The sequence below is a fragment of the Trachinotus anak genome, unplaced genomic scaffold (assembly GCF_046630095.1).
Source record: "Trachinotus anak isolate AG129_WGS33_773 ecotype Australia unplaced genomic scaffold, CSIRO_AGI_Tana_v1 ptg000014l, whole genome shotgun sequence".
Classification (NCBI taxonomy): Eukaryota; Metazoa; Chordata; class Actinopteri; order Carangiformes; family Carangidae; genus Trachinotus; species Trachinotus anak.
This window is the reverse complement of record NW_027273865.1, coordinates 6142581-6167653: the sequence shown is the minus strand read 5'-3', so window position 1 is coordinate 6167653 and position 25073 is coordinate 6142581. Positions and strand designations below refer to the sequence as shown.

Here is a 25073-nt window from a genome sequence, read left to right as displayed (position 1 = left end):
GAAGGAGAGATAAACATAAGGTGCTGGCGAGAAGGATGCTATTGAGAGGGTTTCTGCTTAATTATGTAATGGAGCATGTTAGGGCCTTAATTGGAGGGCTCTGATCATATGCTACAAGCCACAGCATGCCTCAGCCACCTCACCTCACCGCGCCTCACCTCGCCAGCTCATGATTTGTCAGGCCTCTCTATCATATCAAGTGCAAAGACAAGCGCTGCTGAATTATTCATTATTTGTGATTTTCACATAGAGTTCCAGTGAAATGGACATCAGAGGTTCTGCCTTATACTCATCATTGTATATTAGTTGTATCAGAATCAAACAGAAGAGGAAACAGACCAAAGGGAGGTGGGCTACAACTTGAAGGATATGATTAAAAGGGCCAGACCAGCACCCTTGTCAAGTTAATAGGTTTATATGAATAATGTAAGTACTAAGGAAGGAGCTCAGTGTAAAAAGAGAGAGACTGGGATATGCTGTATCCTATCTCTCCATGCATAGGCTCAGACACAGAGCCACAATCCCTCCATGTTTCCTGTTCCCAAACAATGGAACTCTGCAAATGAATGTGATTTTTGTTCCATGGCACTCTAATCCCTGCAGCATGATGTCTTTGTCAAACAGCAGAGGATTATTTAAGATACTTTTTTTATTATTATCATGCCTGGAATGGTGAGACCAGTCAGTGGCTCATGTGTGACTCGGTTGTTGGTTAGTGTGCACGGCAGACTGGCTCTTACACAGTGTTTAAATTATGGGAAAAACTTGTGCTGGGACAACAGTGACAGCAGCCGCCCCTGAGCGAAAAGAGCATGTGAGCAAAGAAAATATTTTCTGGGTAAACACAAGATTCCTGAGGAACTTTAAAATGGCAAATTTATATTTAACTTTTTTAACATCCATCACTGTAGGTAGCTATCAGCAATACTCCTCAATAATCATATTTATTTCAGGTGAATTGAGCCTCAGTCTGAGCTCTGATTTTGACCTTTGAACTACTTTCTATCTCGTGGGTTTAGTATTTCATGGCTGTGATGTCCGGTGAGAAGTGGGATCTAAGTAACACTTACAGACGTGACACATTTGCTTTTCCTGTTGACCAAGCCTGTTGATTTAACAAAGGGTAGGGCACACAGTGACAACTTCCTGATATCACCGGAGGGGTGCAGTCTTGTGATTGTGAGTAAGTTGATAACAAACTTGGTACAGACTCTGTCATGTTTCAGAGGACCACACCTCCAGCTGTTCGCACTCCTTTACCTCAGAAAAGGTTTTGAAATGAGCCTGAACTTTTAAATGCAGTGTTGTGGACAAAAGCGTGACCACATTCCTTCACAGTTATAGAATTGTGTGACAGTATCACAAATATAACCTATGTGAAAGGTTAGTTAAAGTTAAGGCCTAGGTGAGTAACACAATGTTGGTGAAGGCTTAGGTTTTGCCTGTGGTGAAAAATTAGAAACTTCTTTGTAAGTGCTCGTTTTACTCAGAAGTCAGATGCAAATGTTCAGTCATGTTTCCCCCATGTAATCCTTTCATGGTGGCAGATCAGATTTCTTCCACTTTAAAGGCCCAATCTGTGATTCAAATGTAAACAAAAGGTTACCCACACCGCCAAAAATCAAAGCTGAAGACTGGAACCTGATAAGACCAAACACGAGACAACACCTAAGGTATTAAAGCTTCTTAAGATTTTTTTTTTTTTTTAACATCTTTAATGTTTGTCAGGGCGGTGCGGTGGTGTAGTGGTTAACGCTGTCGCCTCACAGCAAGAAGGTGGAGTTTGCACGTTCTCCCCGTGTCTGCGTGGGTTCCCTCCGGGTTCTCCAGCTTCCTCCCACAGTCCAAAGACATGATGTTAGGTTAACTGGTGACTCTAAATTACCCGTAGGTGTGAATGTGAGTGTGAATGGCTGTTTGTCGCTATGAGTCACCCTGTGATAGACTGTTGACCTGTCCAGGGAGCTGACCTGTCCTGTCCTGTCAGCTTGGATTGCCCCCCCACCCCACCCCCGCACGACCCGGTTCAGATAAGCAGTATAGATGATTGATGGAAATCATAACAATCTGAGAAACACGTAATGCAGATTTTTCTCTTCACTTATGCATGTTAATATATCTCATACAGTAATTAAGTGGTCCAATATTTTGCAGATTGAATCATTAAGTGCACTAAACATGTCATTTGCATTTTTAGATTTCATAGTGATTACACTAAATGTGATTACAGCAGACTTCCTCTGGAAAGCCCTTGAAATACAATAGCCGTGTTGTCGACTCGCAGATCTGGGGTTGGTGCTTAATTGAATTCACCACCTCCCCGTACTGGAAGTATCACTGGTACATTGAGTGTATTCTTACCTTCACACTCCCCTGACGCCTGTAGTGCAGCCAGCCGGGGGACTGAAGAGTGTCAGGGTGTCTGATAGACGGAAGGTTAAAGGGAAGGTGGAAGAATGGAGTAGGCGGAGAGGAGGTCAGAGAGAAAGAGGAGTGCATGCTCTCATACGCACGCTTGCACAGCTCCATGTACTCGGAAACGCACAGAGCAGGAGTGCTTGCGAGAGCACAGCTGCTCTCCGAACACCACCATCCATCACCCACTGCAGTGTGACTGCGTACGGCGTCTGCTCTAAACCCACTCCATCCCACAACCAAAGCAACCAGGGAGTGAGAGAATGAAGAGAGAGAGTGTGAGAGAGAGAGAAGCGTGAGCGAATGAATCAGTTAGCATCCGGTGTGCAGGAAATGGAGCTGAGGGTTACTGGGAGTCGTGATGCTTTTCCCTGAGCTCTCTCTCTCTCTCTCTCTCTCTCCCTCCCTCCATCTCTCAGTTTCACTCTGTTCCTCTGGATGTTAAGAGAGGAAGAAGTTAAAAGGGGAGAGGTGGGCCCCATTCGAAGAAGATTGTTTTACTAAAGCAAATGTAGCAATTGTAAAATTGCTGTATGACAAAGTCAGCAAAGGTCATTCATTAAAAATGTACTTGTAAAAGTACAGTACACAAGTATCAGCAAATTCCACTAAAATATCAAAAGTAATAGCACTCATTATGCACAATGGCCACTTTCAAAGTGGTATTCTTATGTTTTTCTATTGCATTAATATACTGCGGGTAGTTTAGACAGGCTGTAACAATGCATCGTCTTGATGGTCATATCTTAAACACATCTCTTAAAATCTTAATGTGCAAACAACTGTAGCTGTCAAACAAATGGAATAAAAATCTATTATTACCCATTAAAGTAGTAGCAGAATAAGAATGAATTGATTGTTTAATCTTTAAAATGTCAGAAAAACAAGCTAGATCCACATAATGTTTGGCATTTTCATCATAATGATTAACTGATTATCTGAATAATTTTGTGTTGACCAACAAACTGATCAAATAACACGATAACATGGAAAACTGTGTCTAAGTACAGTCCTTGAGGAAATGTACGTAGTTACTCTCCATCAGTGGTGGGCAAAAAGCAGAGAGGCAGGAGAATGAGGGTGTAGAGGGTTAAGGGGGGACTATGTGTGGGGGTGTCACTGAACCTCCTGGGCGGAGACGAGAAGCAGCTGCTGAGTCCTCTGCTATTTCCAGCTCTCTCCTCTTCCTATCCTACCCTCTCATTTTCCAAAACACTGCTTTTTCACCCTCTGCCGGCCTGCCTGCCTGGCTTGGCTCGTATGAAGTGCTCCAGCAGCTCTGCCTCAGGCCGAGGTCATGGCAAACCACTAAATGAGCAGTTATAGGACAGCTCCCAGCCCTTTTCGTGAAACCTCTAGACCCTCATTTGTGCGTTTCCAATCCACCCACTCCTCAGCCACGCTGATCTCAGCCTGGACTTTGCCCCAAACCTTCTATTCATCCCACCCCTCTCGCTTCCTTTCGATCTTTCCGCCTGGCTTTCCATCTGTTTCTGATGGCAGTGTTTCTACCTGAGCGCCTCGTCACACTGCCAGCCCACCAGCAGTCGCTGTCCTTTTTAATCTTTCTTATGACCTCTGCACCATATGCTTGCACGCACAATGTTTCAACCTGAAACTATTCATAGAAATTCGCGAGATGCCTTTCAAGTCTTTTATTTCTCCCGATCCGCCTTCTGTCATCTCGTTCTATGAATAAAACATATTCAAATTGAATTCATCAAGCAAATGATATCAGTGACTGGCAGGAAGAGTCAGGACTGCCTTCAAAGAGTCACAGTATGAAACCTGATTCTCTCCACTGCTGTTTTGATTATAGATTGACAGATGCGGCTATAGAGAGGGAACGAACCCCTCGCGGATTCAGGTGCATGGGCAGATGTTCACGTGTCAAATGCCCTTCCTGTTCTATCACTGTAATGAAATTATAGTGAATTTTAAAGGACCAGGCAGCTATGAATTATTGAATCGTGACGTTTTTTTTCATTCCTCTCATCTGCTATTCCTTTTTTAGTCCCAGTAGGCGATTTATTGTTTCGGACCCTGGCAGCGTTGCAGACAAGTGATCAGGCAGAGGAGTGATTTATGCATTTATTTATTTATCATGGACAAATGTTGCTGTGACTAACAGGCATGCTGGTCCGTGTGATTTGCTTGTTACAGTGGGCGAGTTTGTGAGTGACGTGCTTCTGGTTCCAGAGAAGTGCAAGTTCTTCCACAAGGAGCGGATGGACATGTGCGTCAGCCATCAGCAGTGGCACGGTGTGGCCAAAGAGGTAAGGAAGGAATTACTTCATAGGAAACAGTGGGAGGCTGTATCGTAGAGATAGCTTTGAGCAATGGAAAAGAATAACCCTGTGGGAAGGCTGAAGCCTCATCTTAACTTTTAGTAGTCCCTTCTGCATAATTTTCACACTTTTACTCTACAATCTTTGTTCTTTCCTCCCTAATATCTTTCCACCTGTCTCTGTGAGTCTCTGAGGCCCTCTGATCACAGGCTGACTGGGAGCACTCACATTTCAGCTCCTAATCAGATTAGTGTTGTGGCTGTAATGCAACTAATCCCCCCGGGCAGCTCCAGAGCTGGCCCTTGGGGGCCACTTCTGACCACGACAGTAAGAGCAGCAGCTCACTGAGCCTGTCAAGCCTCTGTCTCTCCCTTTCTCACGCTTCCTGACTCTTACTCTCCCTGACATGTGTTACAAATGCATCTGCAGCCTCAGATAGTGTGACCTGCTGTTGATCTGCAGTTGATAGCAAATTTGTTACAAGCAAGCGGCGATAAATCTTACCAGTGAGGAGAAGAAAAATGATTTAAAAACAATATCACTCCCGTAGCAACTGCCTGAGATGTTCTTAGGCAGGGCAGCTAATCCTCAGCTGCTCCAGTGGAGTTGCTCAGCAGCCATCAGTTAAACTGAGGCTGTTACTCAGTACCTCCGAGCTGCTATGTGAAGCACAGCATTGTTGAAAAATAGCATGTCAGTTAAAGGACTACACGACTTTTTGAAGTGTGGCTCATTAATCATCGGACTCAGTATGTGAACTAGCTGTAGAATCAGTATGTCTACATTCTGTAGGTGGACAGAGCTGTTACCACGTCAGGTAAAGTAAAAACTGGTTGCATCTCTGAGGCGAGGTGGCTGGCATACACCTGCCATGACTGCTGCAGTAAAGGATAAAGAATGCTGAGAAACCTTGAGTACACATGATAAATGAGCAACGTTTAAAATATTATGAAAATGCTTTTGAAAGTTATGAACATATCTACAGGCGCGGGATGAAGAGCACAAACACTGGGTTACAAACAGGAATTTCTTCTGACTTAACATCTTGCAAGACCCCTTTGATAGTGCTCCTCACCTAAGGCTGGCTGTGTTGGTACTTCACTGCTTTCTGTAGGCTTGAAGGCAAAGTTTCACTTAAAAGTAAGGTAATTTGAAACCAGTTTCAGCAATGTGCATGGACTGGCTGCACAAACCTATTGAGATATTGACTCAGAGTCAGATTTGGGGTTTTTTTTTAATTAGCTTTTTTACTGATCCTGTGCTTATTTTGAATATTTGATTTAAAATACATAAAGAAATAAATACATTTCTAACTGACCCATGTATTTTGTTTAAATTGCTTAGAGGGACAAGAAAACATCATTGACAGTAAACGGCTATGAAGCAGTAAATGATGGGAGTGAATCAGTTTAAACACATTTCCTCATTCTGAAAACTCTTGGGTATTTCTTTGTATTAAATCTATGAAAAACAAAAATAAGGATCCTGACTGCACGTGACCGAATTCATTTAACTTCCACTGTTTCCTCCCACCATGACTCACACACTTCTCCATCTGGCATGATGCAATCCTTTAACTTTGCCTTGATGAACAAAGGTTCAACACATATCACTCCTGTCAAAGCTGAAGTTGATTCGTCAAAGAAGTGAGAAGCGTTGAAACCACCGCAGCTCCATCAGTCAGGAGCGCTGTGCCGTGTCCGGCAGATTTCATCACTCACTCTCTTCCTCTGCCCCGTCAGGCCTGTGCCAAGAGCTCCATGGTGCTGCATAGCTATGGCATGCTGCTGCCCTGTGGCATTGACAAGTTCCACGGCACAGAGTATGTGTGCTGCCCCCCCCCTCGCACCGGGGAGTCCGCCCCACCTTCCCTGCCCTCCCAGGAGGACGATGAAGAGGAGGAGATAGAGGATGAGGAGATTGACGAGGCCGACCTGGTCGAGGAGGATGCTGTGGAGGACAGGTGAGCAGTTGTGAAGGGGGGGTGGGGGGGTTGGGACTGTGGTTGTGTTCATCAGCATGGCAAGAGTAATATCCGCTCGCTTGTGAAGGGCAGGTATTACCGGCCATCTGGATGAATTAAAGTGCTGTGACATTGACCTATGGCAGCTGTCCTGCCTTGTTTGATAAATCACTCCCCCCACTCCCCCCGCCTTCCACCCCTTCACTCAATCATCTCCGCCTCCTCCACAGTGAAACACCAGCTGATGAGCAGCCCACGCAAAAGGAGGAGCCAGTGGACGAGGATGAGGAGGAGGAGGAGGAAGATGAGGAGGAGTACCACTATGTCTACGAGGATGAGGAAGCAGATAAGGAGGATGAGGATGAGAAGAAAGAGGGCAGCAAAATGTCAGAGAGCCAAGATGAAGACAGGACTCTGCAGGAAGTGAAAGGTTTGTAACGAGTCATTATACATTATAATGCACAGTCCTCCCTTTTCTCTCTCTCTCTCCCTCTCTCTCACTCTCACTCTCTCTCTCTCTCTCTCTCTCTCTCTCTCTCTCTCTCTCTCTCTCACTCTCTCTCTCTTATTGGCACATTGCCTACTACTTAAATATAATCAGACCTTTTCAACTTCTAAACCATAGTCAGTGATGCTTAAATCTCAGCCAAACTGTACTTAGATAAGTGTGTGCATCAGCAGTTCCCCTTTTCTTCATCTCACCGCAGACTCTGTGATGCAGTGTTCTGCGTTATCAGAGCACAAAGTCAAATCATCTTGCTTCATTTGGAGCCAGACTGCTGCTAAATCCTGCTCATCACATACAAAAAAAAGGGATTGTTTTTCCGACATTTTTATTGTTTTGTTTCATCATGTTTTTAAATGTAGCGGTGGGTATTTTTCTGAGTGATTGTTATTGAGACTTGAATTAAGTGCTGCCCCTAGTGGCCGGATGATCTAACACGCTGTCCCCTGGCAGCCGTGTGCACCCTGGAGGCTGAGACCGGCCCCTGCCGTGCCTCCATGCCCCGCTGGCACTTCGACATGAGCCAGGGGAAGTGTGTGCGCTTCATATACGGGGGCTGTGCCGGCAACCGCAACAATTTCGACTCAGAGGAGTACTGCATGGCTGTGTGCAAGCGCCTGAGTAAGTCTCATGTGACGGAGGCCGGTTTGACAACACCCCTCTCTCTCTCTCTCTCTCTCTCTCTGTTTGTGTCTTTGCTGCAGACTCTCTGCTGAAAACACTGTAGGATGACATAGGTGTAGTCTGTCACTGACTCATAAACAGAGCAGATGTTCTGCTGTCTTCGGCTCTCACACATTGTAACACAGCTCACCTTCACCGCAACAATCAAAACAACTGTTCACAATAACAAGAACAGCAACGTTTATCCAACAACATTCACTTTTGTTTTATTATTCCACTGAAATATACACGGGCTGCAGCTGTGATTATCAAGTGATGAGTGATTATTTTCATTTTATGTCAAAATTATTTTTTTAAATTAATTTTTAGCCTAAACCTTAAACTAAAACCAAGAAAAAAGAAAAGTACCAAAGCTTTACACTGAAGAAGCTGGAGGCAGATTTTTTTTTTTTTTGAATTTTTGCTTGATGAATATCTCAAACCTGTATTGAAATTCAATTAAAAGATTCAGCACTGTATCACTGAGTAAAATGTCACTTGGCATATGCTTCATTACTAATAAATAAGCTTTTTGTAACGAGATAATAGATCTCAGAGCTTGATATTTTCATTTACAGCCCACACTAGTTTTATTATCAGTTTTAATTAATGCTCTACTAAATTAGAATTGTCAAAATTTTCAATATTAACGATCAGACTGGAAGAAATTAGGCTTATATTAGGTCCTTATTGTAATAAAATGTTGGGTGCTGTTTGAACCCACAGATAGAGAATCTGAAAACAGTTTGTTCATATCAGGTAACTTTTTTGGTACCAACCTAAATTTATCTGTTGTACAAATATTGGAAAACTATCAAATATGGAAAGCTGACACTGAATACATGTTCAAATTCATATTTTTTACTTATTCTTTCGTCAGATTTTTTAGATTTACTCTGATTTATTAATTTGGCCAATTTTAAATTGTATTTTCTCAATGTAATATTTTTGTACAGCTGCCTAATGTTTCGACAACATTGGACATTTGAGAAATTCAGCTTCTTTTATTAAAGGGAATTATTATTTTATTAAAAGTAAGGTATCAAAACAGTATGGTTTTGGTATTGGTACCAAAACTCAGTTATCATATCAGCACTAGTATAAAAAAGTCAATGCCCAGTCCTATTGTCACTACAGGTATTCTAAGGTCATTTTTAATTCATTCATTTATAAATTAAAATGTAAGGTAAAAAAAATCTAAAAATACCAATCCCCAAAAAAAGACTTTCAGTTTCACTTCACTAGCTTTCTGTTGTTCATTAGTATGCATGCTGACTTCAAACACACTTTGTAGAGTTTGTTGTCTTCTTTGTTTGCCTGCCAGTGTTCACTCCTGCCATTTGTTCATGTTTCTGTCTGTCAACAACCTGTCCATCTGTCTGTCTGCTCACGGAGCACTGCCACCATTTCTGCTACAACCCCACCAGCACATGTCAGCAAGCACCTTTTTTTTTTCCAATCGGTTCAAACACAGTTCATGGCCATAACCAATTGGATTTTTTTTTCCCCCTTTGCATTTCAAAACTAAAATGATGAAGTGAAGTTTAGAGTAGGAAATATATGTTCGTCCATTAATCCGCGTGTCATGGCTTTGATGGTGCGGTGAAACCATGAGGTCTTTTCCTGTTTGCGTGCCTGGAGCATTATTGTTTTTGCGAGTTGCAGTGATGCAGGGAGTGAGTCCTGCGTGACTGTACAGCAAGGAACCCAGAACGGAGCCCTCTGGCCTCCCCCCGGATGACCCAGCCGTCAAACACGGAGATATTTCCATTAGTGTTTGAGACGCGACCTGTCAGCAGAAAGCCGATGGGAAGATGAAAGGAATTCAAAAGGAAAGACTGTCAGATTCCCTTAAATTTATGAGCGTTACTGAGGGTGGAGGAACGCCAATGAGAGAAGTGCTTCTGTGAGGATTTTTGTCCAACTTCAATCTGCATTCCACTTTCAGCTCTTCCTCTCTTTCTCTCTGTGCCCAGTCGTCTGTCTAGCTTGGTCTTTCTGCCTACCTGTGTCTGGCTGGATCAGCCAGTCTGTCTGTCTGCGTGTCTGTTTCTGTGTGTGTCTGTCTGCCTGGTTGTCAGTTTGCAGCCCTGTTGGCTCACCATCTGTTTTCATGAATCTGCAGCCGTGCCCCCGACTCCTCAGCCCACCGATGATGTGGACATCTACTTTGAGACCCCGGCCGATGACAAGGAGCACAGCCGCTTCCAGAGGGCCAAGGAGCAGCTGGAGATCAGGCACCACAATCGCATGGAACGGGTGAGTGACCGGGTCAAATCAGGACACCACTTCCCTAATTAAAGAGCCAATGAGTGAGACTTTTACTGCTCCTCCTGCAATATGACCATAAAACATTATCTGAGGTGTTTATCATCACTACCAATAAATCAAAGGACATGTAGGTGCTGAATTTCTAGGTCCAACATTGTACTTCTAAACCTACAGTAAATGCTAAATGATCCAAAAACTACAAAACAAATCAAGATTCTTAATTATGCCTGGTGATAAACTTTATATTTACAAAAGCAAAAGAACATTTACTCTTTCCATAGAAGGTACACATGAGGTGAAGGCTTTACTGACTTCCCTCTTTAAGAAGGAACCATACATACACCGAACTCTGTCATAAACGAAACTGGAAGAATGTTATTTTATTTCTAAGAACTCAATAAGAAAATGTCCAACATCTTTATGAGAATAAAAATTCTCTTAAACTCGTTGGGGTGCAGCTGAGAGAACACAGGGCCAGGAAATATGCAAGTCGGCTGGCTCATTAAATTTGCAAGTATTCTTAAAATTAGAAGATTTGAATGCGGGACTGTGTCAAGGAGCAGGGTCACACAGTAAGGGTCTCTTGCCTTTGTGCAATGACAGGCTTTGTTTTCCCCCCATTAGCATTTACAAAAATGTCTTTTGATAATTTTCTGACCCATTGACTGTCATTTGCATCTCACTTCATTTGCTTCCCTGTCTGTGTGTCACTCGCTCCAGGTAAGAAAGGAATGGGAAGAGGCTGATCGCCAGGCTAAGAACCTGCCCAAGGCTGAGAGGCAGACACTGATCCAGGTAAGACACTGATCCGTCCCCATGGGAGTCCGCCTCCTTTGTCCCTTTGTTTGGGTGAGATGTGACGGCTTGCAGGCGTGGGGTCCCTCACTCCCTGCGCCATTAAAGATCTCTTTTCCCTGGCTGCTCTATCTTTATCACTCTGAGGCTAAATTAGGGCACACTCTGAATGGGGAGACTTCTAAATGAGTCCCTGACTCCCCTGACGAGCCTGAGAGGCGACAGCCTGAGAGTAGCAGCTCTGTTGTGTCTTACTGTTTGAGGGGCATATACATATTTATGTGTATATATTTATGATTTTGTTTATAGCACTTCCAAGCCATGGTGGAGTCCCTGGAGGAGGAGGCCGCCAGCGAGAAGCAGCAGCTGGTAGAGACTCACCTTGCCCGGGTGGAGGCCATGCTGAATGACCGGCGCCGTCTGGCTCTGGAGAACTACCTGGCTGCCCTGCAGGCCGACCCCCCCAGGGTAAACACCACACACCAGCCTCTGAGAGCATCCTTTATCCTCTCTTCACCTCTCTCCATCTGCGTGTGGCTTTTTACCCCCCCCCCCCCCCCCCCCCCCCCGCACCAGTCGATGTGCAAGCACATTAACAAGCACTCACACAAAGACACACGCAGGTCTGTCGGACCACGCTCAGCCTCACACTACTTATGGCCTGTGGCTAATCTCATATCCTGTCAAAAGACCCTCTGCCAACTTGCAATTCATCATGAGGAGAATGGATTACTGCAGCCAGGAAAACACACACACCAAAATCCTCCATGAGCACAAAGTCAATCACATTTGAACCTTCAGCTATAATCCCTGTGTGGTGTTTTCTCTTTTTTTTATTCCTTTTATCTAATAGTCTTTTGATCCTTTTGCCAGCACACAGTTTGGTACTCTGCTGCAAGGTGCTGGTCCTCTCTCTCACCACCAGTGTTGGACTTGCTGCCCAAAAAGGAATAAATCAAATAATTTTATTTTGTACTCATGTACTCAGTACTGCCGACTGTAATAATGTTGCCTGACTTGTGCTCAGTAATTTCTGCTTCTGTTCTACCTCCAGAACTGGTAATTGCATCATCATCATCATCATCATCATCTGTGGTGTGATGCTATATCAAAATAAGTGCTGCAGACAGGAGACATGTTGTATGCAATGAATATTTTGTACCCACATTTGACAGCAACGTTCCTGTTGTCCCTCTGCTCACTCACATCAAGATGAAGAGGGAAAGAGAGTCATCGTCATGTTGCTTTTCATCTTCAGTAGTACAAAGCAGCCTCATGTCTAATGACAGGTTCATAACTAACTGGATCTGGTCTTGTTGTTTCATCATTTTCAGCTTGATCAGAATCGGATGAAATATGAATCTTTTATATAAAAACACTTAAAGAGGATGAGAATGAGAGACATCACTTTTAAAAATCATTGGATGGGTAACTGTGAAATTATAAGAGCAAAGACACTGATTGATACCACTTCAGAGAAAAACATTGCTGTCATGTCACATATATCTGAACGAGACAGGAATTTTGCATCTTCCTAATCCGTATGAAAGTCAGTAATACACAGAAATGCTCATGAGGCCGTGCTACACCTCCCAACACTACTAACCTTGCTACTGTATGTCCCCTGCAGCCCCACCGCATCCTGCAAGCCCTGAGACGCTACGTCCGTGCAGAGAACAAGGACCGCCAGCACACCATCCGACACTACCAGCACGTCCTGGCTGTGGATCCCGAGAAGGCTGCTCAGATGAAGTCACAGGTCTGTGTTTTTATTTAGGTTATTTTTGGGGGCATTTGTAAGCCTTTATTTATAGGACAGTGGAGAGTGGCAGGAAATGAGACAGAGAGTAGGGGAATGACATACAGCAGGGAGTCCAACCAGGGACTTGCCTGCTTAGAGCATTTGCGCCCACATGGTGCGCATCCTAACAATTCAGCTGCTCCTAGGTCTGTGTTTTCTACTGATCATGACCTGACTTCACTCTGGTGAAAAATGCCCATCACAAGTGCCCAAGGCCTAAGGTGATGTCTCCAGATTGCTTGTTTTGTCCAATCAACAGTGGAAAAACTCATTTTACATTGATGTAAAACAGCAAAAAGCATCACATCCGCACATCTGAGGAGCTGGAACCAGCTAATGTTTGGCATGAAGAATGATTCATCTTAGGTTTGTACCATTAATAATTTATCCACTGTGTGGTCCTTCAGGTCTGTATCGTTCATCTGGGTTAATTGGTACCTCCCTCCTGGGCGAGTTGTGACAATGAAGACGTACTGTATTAGAGGCTGTGTTAGTGAATCTGAAACCTCATGCCGAGCCACTCCAAGATCTCACACTTCTCCTATTCCTGCTCCGACAGGGGAGGGATAATGATGTCTCAGCCTCTCTGTCCTGCTTCTCAGTGTGTAGGAGGTAGAAAGAGTGTGTGTTTCTCTGAGTTGAAGCCCAGGAGGAGCGAGTGGGCTTGTCTGACGGAGGGAGGGCGGGTGTTTCATTCACTTAAGCCTCAGCCGAAGATTAACATTGCGCAGGTCTTGTGTAATGCTGGACTCTGAGCCACTGCGCAGGGATTTGGCTGGAAGCTCCTCTGTTAGATGTACTCGCCTGTGTGTGTCAGTGCCCTTCGACACCATTTGTAGTTATTCTCCACCATTACAGATAACACGGCAGATGGATGAAACAACAGAGTGAGGAGGGGAAAAAAAGAAACAGGACCGGAGGGGTACTGTTCAGATGAGTTGTGGGATCTAGGAGGTGGTGAGCCTCTGTGCTCAGTCATGAGAAGCCAATCTGTGCTTTTGTGCTCTCACAGTATCCATTTGTCAAGACTAGCCCCTGTTTATTTCTTCACTCGGCCAATCCTGCAGCAGCTTCAAATCAGCATTTTCAGTTTTTGCAACTTGTTGTTTGTGGGTTTGACATGAGACTGAGTGCATTACAGAACAGTCCTCTGCAAATAGCAGGGTGGCTGTGCTTTATGTAACTGTGTTATGTGACTTTCTTGGATCAAGGTTATTCTCTTTTATAAAAGCCTCACCTGTGGAGCTTTGTCGAGGCTGCTTGATGCATCAAATTTACAGTTCCAGCCCTGGGACATGTAATCTTTATCATAAGGATTGTTTGTCAAACATGCACAGGAAGGTGCCACACGGGCTGCAGTGCGCCTTTAATGGGAAAGGTGCATTATTGCCATCTGTTGCTGGCTCTGCTGCACTGCAGCCATGTGTTGGAAGATTAAAACAGTCAATCATCAGAGTGGGAAATAAACAGCAGTTACCTGCCAAGAGCTGGTCAGCTTTGTCGGCGGCTGGTAGGTATTCATATTCTGCCAACCACTTTGGCTGCAGAAATATGGAAATGTCTCCCCCCCTCTAGACATCATGGTGCTGGTAAAAACCATGGAAGTGACTAGAGACTGTTTATAACAAACTAAGTTTTCTGTTCAGTTAAAAGAGTTTGTTTGTTTTGTTTGTGTTTTTTTCACTCAGACTGTGATTGTAGTGGTGATCAGTGGCACTGACAGGCAGTAGATCCTGTCAAGTCAGTTCAGAGCTCCAAGACTGATTTGACTATTACGTGCAGCAACTTGTTTTATGTCTGCAAGTTGGCTGACTGTGAGCGATCTTCTGAGTTCATCTTATGAAAATATGCTATTTCAGTGACAGTTCTGTTTATTTTTTGGAACATGAACTTTCTTCAGTATACTTGCATTATGGGGAGAGAAGAGTTGGTTCATTTGTAATGTATAGTCATTCATTAAATTTGACCAAAAATTCAAGTCTGTTTCCTGGTTGTGTTGTTTCAGATGTGCAGTTTTATTTTTTTTTCACATGTAGCATCAAGGCAATGGTCACCAAACTCTGTCATTACTTCTTCATCATCTTCTCTCTCTGTATCTGCTGTGTTGTTGTCATCTTCTTTGTGTTTTTCCTCTTTGTTGCCTTTGATGGCTTCTTTTTTTGTGAGACTGATGCTTCTCTTCCTGCTCACACCTATTTCTGAGGATGAACTCTAATCTTCTCACGTGCATTATCACACTGCAACCGCCATGTTTTTCCTGCATAACGCAACCTCTGTGTGCAATTCTCCAAACAGACTGTAATCTGCGATGCTATTAGGTGACAGAACTTGTCAACTCACCAGTGACAATAAACTCAAGAGCGAGTTACATGGGGGATTTTCTGGGATAATAAGGGTATATTTTCTGGTCCATTAATGTGAGCTCATACATGAATACTGTTGGGATGAACATTTGATACTAATAGTTGGCAATTCGCTCTGTGATTCGTCGTCACTGGATTAGTGTTGAAATGATTATTCAATTAATGGATTTGTTGTATGCCATAAAGTGATTCAGCAACAATTTTAATGAATGAGTGAATCATCATTTTAAGTAATTTATTTCTCCAATGTAAGGATTTTCAGCTTTTCTTGATCTATACACATCAGAATAAATTGAATCTCATTGTATATTTAACTGCTTTTCAGACAAAATAAGCAATTGGAGGACAAGATATTGGGAACTTATGATGAGCATTTGTGTTTTAGATGAACATCTGTATTATATTTTATTCTTTTACAAATTATCCAGGACACATTTTCACTTTGGATTTTGGATGTTGGTTAAACAACTACCTGTTTACCTGTTTCTCTCCATCGACAGGTGATGACCCACCTGCGTGTGATCGAGGAGAGGATGAACCAGAGTCTGTCTCTGCTCTACAAAGTACCTTATGTGGCTGAGGAGATTCAGGATGAAATTGGTGAGTCGTGTTCAGTCTTAAGCCCCAGGGCAGCTTGGAGGAGGGAGGTCGGTGTGCTTTAATAAGAGTGAAGTGAAATGAAAACAGTGATGGAATTTGCACATGTGCCAGACAGATAAAGCAAATAAATCACATTTCCTGTGGCCCTAAGTGACATCTTCTCTTATATCTTCTATTTGTGCAAAGGGAAACACAAATATATGCGGACAGCAGTAGACCAATTATCAGAGATACAGAGAAAAGTCTTTTTCTTAGTTTGAATTTGTGGAGGGGAATTTCTTACAGCTGTCTTTTTAAGGGTCTCACCAGCTCTTATTTGAAGATGGGATCCGTATGGGAGACATATTCATCTCCAGTGGCAGGACTGAACACAGGCTATGTCCGGCACATTTTATTATTTTCTTTTGTTTCCTTCGGTTCGTTAAAGAACCCATAGCACGGTGTTGCTGCACAGCTTAAAGTGGAGCGGGTTCAGTGACAGAACTGGGTCACGGCTCTCACCGTGCAGCATCCTGTTGGGAGATGTGCAGATTTACATGGAAAATCGCTCTCAGAAAAATACTAATTGGTAGTTAGCAGAAATGGGAACGGGTGTCTGTTGCAGCAGCACCTCTCTGACTGCTGGAAAAGGAGTGTTAACAATAATTGGTGAAACTCGTCATTTTGCACATGGCTGCCATGTCCCAAGCTGACTGGTGTTAGCATTTGCCAGGCTGCCTCATACTCATTCATTTGCCTTTCCCACAGACGAGCTGCTCCAGGAGCAGAAAGCCGACATGGACCAGTTCCTGTCGTCTATCTCTGAATCACAGCCGGATGTCACCGTGTCATCAGAGGAGAGCGTGGAAGTCCCCGTGTCTGAGGGCAAACCCTACCGGCCCTTCCAGGTCACATCCCTGGGGTCCCGTTCAGAGCCAGAGGGTGAGCAGCTCCAGCCTCAGACACAGTCACAAGCGGCATCCTGAACAACACTGTGGCTGTGTAGAGAGCAATAAGCCACACACACACACACACACACACACACGTCTTTCTGAAGGACATTGGTGACAAAGCACGCCTGAGCTGTTGCACAGTGAGGAAGAATAGGTTTACAATGTCTTTTATGCCAATGAAAATGTGCTGTGGAGCCATTGGTTTGGACTTATCAGTGCCTGCACAGTTCCCTGGCCTACCCTTCAACACAGCACTAGCGAAGTTCAGATAAATGCATAAAGCCTCAGGCTTTGTCGCTGAGTCGGAGCCAAAAGCTTAGAGAGGGAAAATGAGCAGTTATGGTTCTCGTCTTTGTCACATTTGTGCCAAACAAAAGATTGAATTCTCAAGGAGAGAAAAAAGTGATGGATGGAACGTTTCCAGTGAGATGGAAGAAAAATTATGACTAAATCCCCAGGGAACATTTCATATACATGCCAACACCCCAGAGGGCTCAGATAGAGCTAGCCAGTTTTGAAATGGCTCCCTTTTTTGAGTTTGGTTATCTCTCAAATTTATTTTCGGACTCTTCCCTGCTGGACTCTTTTCCTAATCAATTAACACAGCTTGATTATCCTGCCTTTCTCTTCTCACTTAAGTTTTCTCTCTTCTTTCCTTCCCCTTTTCTGTTCTTCTTTTTTTTCTGTTGCTCATTTCTAATGGCAAGGCGATCTATCAGACTCCCCACGTGCCTTCAAGAAAGGTTGGTGCCTCTGTTGCATCTTGTTTTCCTGCCCCCCCCCCTCCTTCTCCCCCTCCTCCCTTCATCCCCCAAGTCATTCCCATCTACTGTTCTGTTCCACTGTTCTCCTGTCCCGTTGGTGCAATTTGAGATCCCCTCTCTCCCACCATTTCTGTTTTATCAGAAGCCATCTGGTGGATCATTTTGTAATTTTCTTTTTTTTTTTTTGTGGACAGCGTGCTTGGGTCTCAGTTGCTCTTATGCTTTTCATCATGCTAGGATTATCACCTCATGCTGAATAGCAAAGTTGGTAGCTTCTGAGTCTGGCAGAGAGAGGCCACAGCCAGCTCCCCTCTCAGAAAGACTCTTCAGTCGTGTGTTCGCCGTCATCTCCTCCTCAGTACATTTGACAGAGCGCCTCGCTTAATTATTCCCCCACCCACACACTCATTCCCCTCATCAGTCGCCCTCGTCCTGATAGGACCTGTGTGATTTACTGGCCCTGTCTGAGGCGCAGTGCTTCCGCTGCTGACCCACAGCCCAATTTAAATTGGCCCAATTTGTCCTACAAGACCTGAGACAGGAATGTGGTTACATCATCTGTATTGTCTGATCTGGGCTCAACCTTGTGATCTTACCCAGTGAATAGAGACACCTTTCATCATTTGTTGAATCCAAATTATATATTGATTTTTTTTTTTTTTTTTTTTAATGAATGTGTAACCCCTCCACCTGCTGTTTTTGCCATAGAACTTTGTCCCTCTGTCTTTGTTTTTGATTTTGCATTTTACCAGCCCAACCTACAGCTAAGGATTATTTCATTATAGATTCATAAATCCATTATTTTCTCCATTAATCTATAATCAAGGAAAAGTAAAAAATGCCCATCAAGATTGTCCAGATTATATATATATATATATATATATATATATATATATATATATATATATATGTATTTCAAAAACTATTTAAAGTTACAGAGAATAGAGAGAAATTCACCATGAGAATTGTGACATTTCCAACATTGTGACCCAGCAAATGTTTGACACATTTGCTTGATAAATGACTTGAATTTTCAATTCATGGCCTGGCGATTGACTCGTCGATTAATGGATTACTTGTTTCAGCACTTTTTTCAAATCCATGCAGATGAGAGGTCGCATTGTTCCCATAGAGGTCACTCCCATTGTGGCTGGCTGCAGCGTTATGTGTACCCTGCTGTACCATCTGATAACCTGCCAGAGTTTCTAACGTCACTTCTGCTAAGTGAGGCTTGTAAACACCTCATTGTTCCTCGCTTAATCCTAAGGCAATTGTACTAATCTCAAGCGTTTGGCCCTGGCTGACTAGCAGCAGCAGCAGCAGACAATAAGCTGACGCCAGACTCTGCTGTACATTGTTCAGGACCCTGCCCTCACTGCCTCTCTCGCTCTTTCTCCTCTCAGCTCCTGATTTATTCATGGCATATCTTGTGTGTGTGTATTAATAGAGCCTATGCCTATTTCAAAACCATCAGTCTAACATGCATATTTGACACTGTGGCCCAGTTCTTGGCTCAACCACTTACTGACGCCCACGGGTTTTTTTTTTTAAAAGTGATCATCTGTTAAAATCTCAAGGGACTGTGAGGGATTTGTAGATGAGGAGCTGCAGCAAAGCAAAGTTTTGAGCATGAAATTGGAGATAAGTGAGGAATACAAAATGTCAGGATGACTCGCACTTGTTTAAAAGGGGATTCATTTAATGAGTGAATGCACGTGACTGGATGTTTACAGAGACATCTCAGCTATATGCAAAACAGCACTTTGAGAGGGCCTTTGTGGAAGATGTAAGGTCAGTGTCATGTTGGCTTCACACTGCTCACACTGTGCTGTGAATGGAAGAAAGGGCTTTGTTGTCACCAGTGCACTAAGGAGACTGGGGCGACAGTTGTCGGGAGAAGAGCTGGATATCTATGTGCAGCCGTCCACCATCAATACCACCATCCCTGGTCTGTGTGTTGGTTTGTGCTGCTCTGTAGTTATTTACCGTGCTCCCTCGCCTCCCGCAGGCTCTGCCATGTCTGGTTTGGACGGTCTGATAGGTGCTGAGGAGAGAATCATCAACAACAAACCCAAGATCAGCGACAATGTGGTAAGAGCTTCTTCGCCTGTTTGTCGCTCTGTTTGTGTCTCAAAGCATTTTTAAACTTTCTAACTTGCTCAACCTGTGAACTGAGAGCAGCAGTGTTAAAGCAAAAAAAAAAAAAAAAAAACTGGAGAAATTGTGTAAAGATGTTAAAATTGTATTCCTGTATTCAACAGCAGACAACTGTCCTGACAGTTCAATTTCATTACCACAACCTCAGGCCGTGCCGATGATTGAAATTAATGAGTACACACACCAGCGCTTTCACATAGCTCTCTTAAGTTCAGCTTTTAATGACTCATATTATTCCAGTAATTATGTTGTCATAGTTACAGCTATCTCACACTGGGCTATTTGCGTGTCTCTCATTGGCCTCTGCCAACCGACCTTCATTCAGATCAACCCCACGCTTTGTTCTGCAGTCATCGCATGCTACTTCCCTTTGCCAGACACACCATTCTTCCTCACGGATTTTCAAACGATGCTTGGCTGCTGAGCGTGTGCTGTCTTTCGCATGCTAATCCAACACCAGCAAAGCAAAGCTGCGAATATGTGTATGTGAGTGTGTGAATATGAGTTATGCAAGTTTTTGAATGCATGCATGTTTCTTTTTTCTTTTTCTTTGGAAATGCCAGTTTTCTAAGACGGAGCAATCTGAGGGTTAAAAATAACAAATTGTGGTGATGCCTTAAATTGTCTGTGGTGATTATTTTCTTGTGAGAAACAGACTCTGGACTGCTCTGTCTCTACAAACAGCAGATTTTGTTTCTGCCTCTTGAACACACCCACTTCCACTCACAGCGCTTCTCCTTCTTCCTCAGATTAGAGCCCTCAGTAATGAGTGGTTGACAGTCTGTTTAGAGAGACATGTTAACTGTGTGCCTATAAGAGAGTCTGTTGTTGATGCCTGCAAACCCCCTCCCTCTCTCCTTCCAGTTTGTACAAGACAGCTCCAAGTGTATCATCACCCAAACACAGATAATCCTTACAGTTGACTTCGCTGCACATTCACACCCTCTCGCTCTCCGCCTGCCTATCCCTCTCCTTCTCTATCTATCTATCTCACACACACACACACACACACACACACACAATCTCACACACACATTGTGGTGAGTGTAACCTGGGCTCCCCTGTCTGTGTTGACAGGTGATTGATGAGTCTCTGGATGTTAAAGAAGTGGTTTACAGTGCAGAGAGAGTCAGCGTTATGCATGATGATGAGCTGGTGAGTATAGCGGCGCCCTCCACAGGGCTCTCTGGGGAACTGTAGTTATCAGTAGTGGGAAGAAGATGAAAGAAGGAGGGAGTGTGGGAGTGTGCAAAGAACCAGTTCTGTAGCTGATAACTGCAAAATAAATAAATAAATAAATATTTAAAAAAGACATAATTGGAACATACCCCAAATCCCCTCTCTTGTTTTTTTTAAAGTTTTTTGTTCAGGCTAATATGTTTTGGTTATTTCTGCATGGGCGCATGTTTGTTATGTGAATGTATCTGAATGTACACATTGAAAATCTCAGTTCATTTAAGGAATGTGAATTCACACAAACGCTCAGTTTATGTGTGAGAATGAGCAGTAAAAAAAAAAAAAAAAAAAAAAAAAAAGCCCAGGCGGCTACATGTCTACATATGATTAGTTTGTGTCATATGTGCCAGATTACACTGTGGAGATGAGTGTAGGTGACTGTGGTTGTGTGTATAAACCATATTGGCCAAGATATAACACAATCTTACACGAAAACACATTTCATGCATGTGTACACACTATTCACAAGTCAGCCAGTTCTTACAGATCCTCTGCTAAGAGGGACGGTGTCCCTGCTTCACTGTGGTTTTATAACATTAGCATTAAGAGTTGATTTATTTCCCCATTTAAAATTGATCTTAATCTCTAAAAGTGATTTTTTTTTCTTTCATTATCTCTGCTTAGCAAAGAATAGTTTATCTCAGAACAGAAGAACCCAGTTTCATTTGGCATGAATAAGTGGTTATTAAATAAGTGATATTTCTTTTAATTTCCCAAGGGATTAATAAAGTATTTTTATATTTATCTTAAGGTAAATAAATAATTTTAAAGGGAAATTATTGGATGTGTGAACCTGGGTGCTAATCTTGTTAAGATATTATGATTATTGCTCATGATAATAATTTATTTGGCACCTCTGCTGTAGAGGTTTAAAAAAAACACAGATTCCAGCGAAGAACTATATTGATCAGGGGAAGTAGTACAACTTTTCAAAAACCTTCACATTCCCAGAAATCATTGTGAACAATTCTCTTTGAGTCTGACTGGAAAGGAACGCAGATAGTCATGCCTTGGAAAGTCCTTGTAGCTACTGAAGTGAAGTTCGCAGCATAGCAGAGCCACCTCCAGATCAACTAGACATCTGCTGTATTCATGTGTGGACACATTACACACTAATGAGTTATCTACATTAACGTGAGGCTCGCTCTCGATTTAGCTTGAGTGCATGTTAGAAAAGTGTCAGCAAACACAAGAAGATATTTTGTGTCAGCAATGTTAAATATAGTTATTATGCTATCAGCCCATTGGACATAATGGAAAATAAGAATTTAAGAATAAGAGCCAGGTAGACAAATGCTGGGATTTCCCTTTACAATTAATGTAGTTCATTTAGATGTCTGGGCAGAAGCTTTATTTGAAATTGTAATATAACAGCATATTAGCAACAATTTAAATGTCTATTCAGCATTAAAAATATCAGCTTTATTGTATCTCTTTTTATTCTTTTAGTGGCCAGCTGTGTTTGTACTGTCTCCTAATGTTACTCTCTCTGTCTTCCTCTCTCCCATCCTACCTGTTAGGAGACCTACCACCCCCTGGGAGAGGATTTCAGCTTTGGTAGCAGTGCACTGATTGGCCTGCTGGTGATCGCGGTGGCCATAGCAACTGTGATTGTGATCAGTCTTGTGCTTTTGAGGAAGAGGCAATACGGCACCATCAGTCATGGCATCGTGGAGGTAGGCCACTCGTTATTTGCAGCACAGTATGGAGATTTGGGCTGAGGGTGTAGTGCTCACGATGAACTGTTATCCATCTTATTTCCAAGTCTCATATTTACATTAAATTATCATGTTTTATGTAAATGGAGCACGGGTAAATGTGGAGCAAATTAGATTCTTGTTCCTGCAGCATTTGCACACAGCATTTTGTGCCTCCTTGAGAAGAGCTGTCAATGCATTCTGCCCATGTCGAGGTCAGCCATTACAAATGCCATGTGTCCGTCCCGCAGGTTGACCCCATGCTGACACCAGAGGAACGTCACCTCAGCAAGATGCAGAACCACGGCTATGAGAACCCCACCTACAAATACCTGGAGCAGATGCAGATCTAACCAGAGCATAAAGGGGGCGCAGTGGAGGACGGCAACCTAGGGGGAACATACTACTGACCAATAACATGATGCTATTGTTACAATTATTTGCATACATCCAAACTCCATTTACTGGTTTGTTCAAAACAATCCTTAAATAATGCTACTACTTCTACTACTGCTACTATTGTACTATAGAGCTCTTTTTGATCATGTTTCTTTTGAAAAGGTGATGTATCTGCCATTTTGCATTACAGAAAATGTGATTCTGCAGATTTCTCTGTAATTATCGATACAGCTATCTCAGATCAAGATGTATAACATTTCTTCGGACTTTTTCTTTATTTTTGAAAGTGAAAGGCAAATCAAGTAAACTTTAAACATTTTTGAGTAGCCATCATCAAACCGGCATATCAGACACTACACTTCAGTTTCCCATCATGCCAAGTGTCATCCAAGCAGTTTCTGATGGTTTTCTCAAAAAGAAATTGGTGTTTTATTTTGTTCTTTTTCCTCTCAATAGATTGCTTGTATATGAAGGTTCTTTGTACCGATTAAAATGTATAGTGAAACAACAAATAAGAAAAAAATGAAATCATGAATTATTTACTTTCTGTTCTTTGTTATGATAACAGACAAAAATATACATATACAGTTTAAATATATATAAGAGTAGATGTTTTTATTCCACCTTTTTTTCCAGGGAAGAGGTTATGAGTTTGTTTAGGGTTCTTAGCTTGGTGGTCATGAGTTGCGTTTGCAGGCACACTGTTGGAAAGAGTCGAGGACGGTGAAGGTGTGCACAGGCCCCCAGCTCAAACACTTCACACAGAACCTACTCTGAACCCTTACTAAGTGAATGTGATAACATATCCCCTCCTGCACACACAAACACAACCTTTTATTATTAGGGAAACAGTATAAATCATTAGATTGAGTAATGCCTATTGACATGTGTTACATAGTTGAATGTATTTTGGAAGCTTTTTTCCATACTATGTATCTGACGGGCTCCCATGTGGCTTTGATTTTAGTGCAGTGTCTCATTCATTGTGATATTGTGCTTTTTTAAAAGAATTTTTTTTGGGGGGGGTGGGGGGGTTGTTTGTTATTTTTTTTGTACAAATTATCTGAAGCAAAAACCAATAGCCACAGCAGTTAGTTTTGAAAACAAATTTGGGGATGATGTACACACATTATTGGAGCAGCTGTTAGCTTTGCTGGTCATAAAGCGTAGAACAGTCTGATAGATCAAAACAGGGCCGGTCCAGAGGCACAAACGTAATACGTAGCTGCTTATGCCCCATCAGGAACCAGAGGGCCCCAAAATGAAGATAAAATGTACACAATTTGTTGGATTTGGGGGTGCAATATCTAATAAATGGGGTTTTTTTAGAGCCTGACTGCACTGAATTTGGGGTGGCACTAAATTACTTTGGGGGTTAAAAGATGTTTTGCAACAGGACTTGGGATTTGGGTACCCAGAAAGGCTTGGGCCGGCCCTGGATCAAAGCCACCTGAAGACAACCAGGAGCTGGAGGGCTGTGCAGGCAGACAGAGACACACAGAAAGACAAGGCTTGGAGAGCTGGTTTCTGAAAAAAAGCTAACTTGTGTATATTTACAGGTAGAGAATGACACAAACAAGTAAACTGAATCCTAGAGTCCTCTTCTCTCTCTCTCTCTCTCTCTCTCTCTTAGTATTGTCTTTGTATGCCTGTATAGTTGATGTTGCAATCATGGCTTTTTTCCGGAGGATTACCTGTGGTGTGCATTGTTCTTATATGAAATGATATGATATATATTTTTAAGTTTGTTCTCTTGTTTTCTATTTTTTCTCTTCCTGTGACAGTATCTCTGTATGTGACTGTCTCACTATGCACCCAAACGGCTTCAATCTTGTAACTGCCTGCTTGATTGTGGGAGGGGACTGGGAACTAATATAATATATGCATATTAGTGATTTTTAAAAAAATGTTTGACACCAATGGAAACAGATTCATGGTTACAGGGGGGATACACATCAATAAACTCACAACTTCCATATAGATGTGTCGTCTTTTCATAGATAGATTGATAGATAGATGCTTTATGTTTAAATGGGCCAATCCTTTGCTCTCTAAGTTAGGTAAAAATTACATTAAATTTAAGCATTTAAGAGACCATTATTTTACAGCTGCTACTATTTTCATTATTTTTAAGAATTACAATTATTCAGTGAATATTTATTTAGGACATAAAATCTTAGAAAAAAGCAAAAAATACTAAAAGATAAATAGAAATTGTTTCACT

General features: G+C 42.6%; 1 protein-coding gene across 6 annotated transcripts in view; it reads left to right on the top strand.

Moving 5' to 3' along the window:
• aplp2 (amyloid beta (A4) precursor-like protein 2) overlaps nt 1-24825 on the top strand; it is a 54732-nt gene extending 29907 nt beyond the window's left edge. Inside the window, exons 4-18 of one of the 6 annotated variants that reach the window (XM_071495924.1) lie at nt 4579-4691; nt 6446-6666; nt 6897-7096; nt 7625-7792; nt 9960-10093; nt 10826-10900; nt 11210-11368; nt 12531-12659; nt 15565-15664; nt 16412-16585; nt 17304-17339; nt 19369-19451; nt 20595-20672; nt 22274-22429; nt 22702-24825. In XM_071495924.1, coding sequence (XP_071352025.1) covers nt 4579-4691; nt 6446-6666; nt 6897-7096; nt 7625-7792; nt 9960-10093; nt 10826-10900; nt 11210-11368; nt 12531-12659; nt 15565-15664; nt 16412-16585; nt 17304-17339; nt 19369-19451; nt 20595-20672; nt 22274-22429; nt 22702-22803 — 1928 coding nt within the window. In that variant the 3' untranslated portion in view covers nt 22804-24825. The remainder of the gene's footprint in view (nt 1-4578; nt 4692-6445; nt 6667-6896; nt 7097-7624; nt 7793-9959; nt 10094-10825; nt 10901-11209; nt 11369-12530; nt 12660-15564; nt 15665-16411; nt 16586-17303; nt 17340-19368; nt 19452-20594; nt 20673-22273; nt 22430-22701) is intronic. The other 5 variants (XM_071495928.1, XM_071495926.1, XM_071495925.1 and 2 more) reach the window with 5 other exon arrangements.
• Nucleotides 24826-25073: the final 248 nt, after the last annotated feature.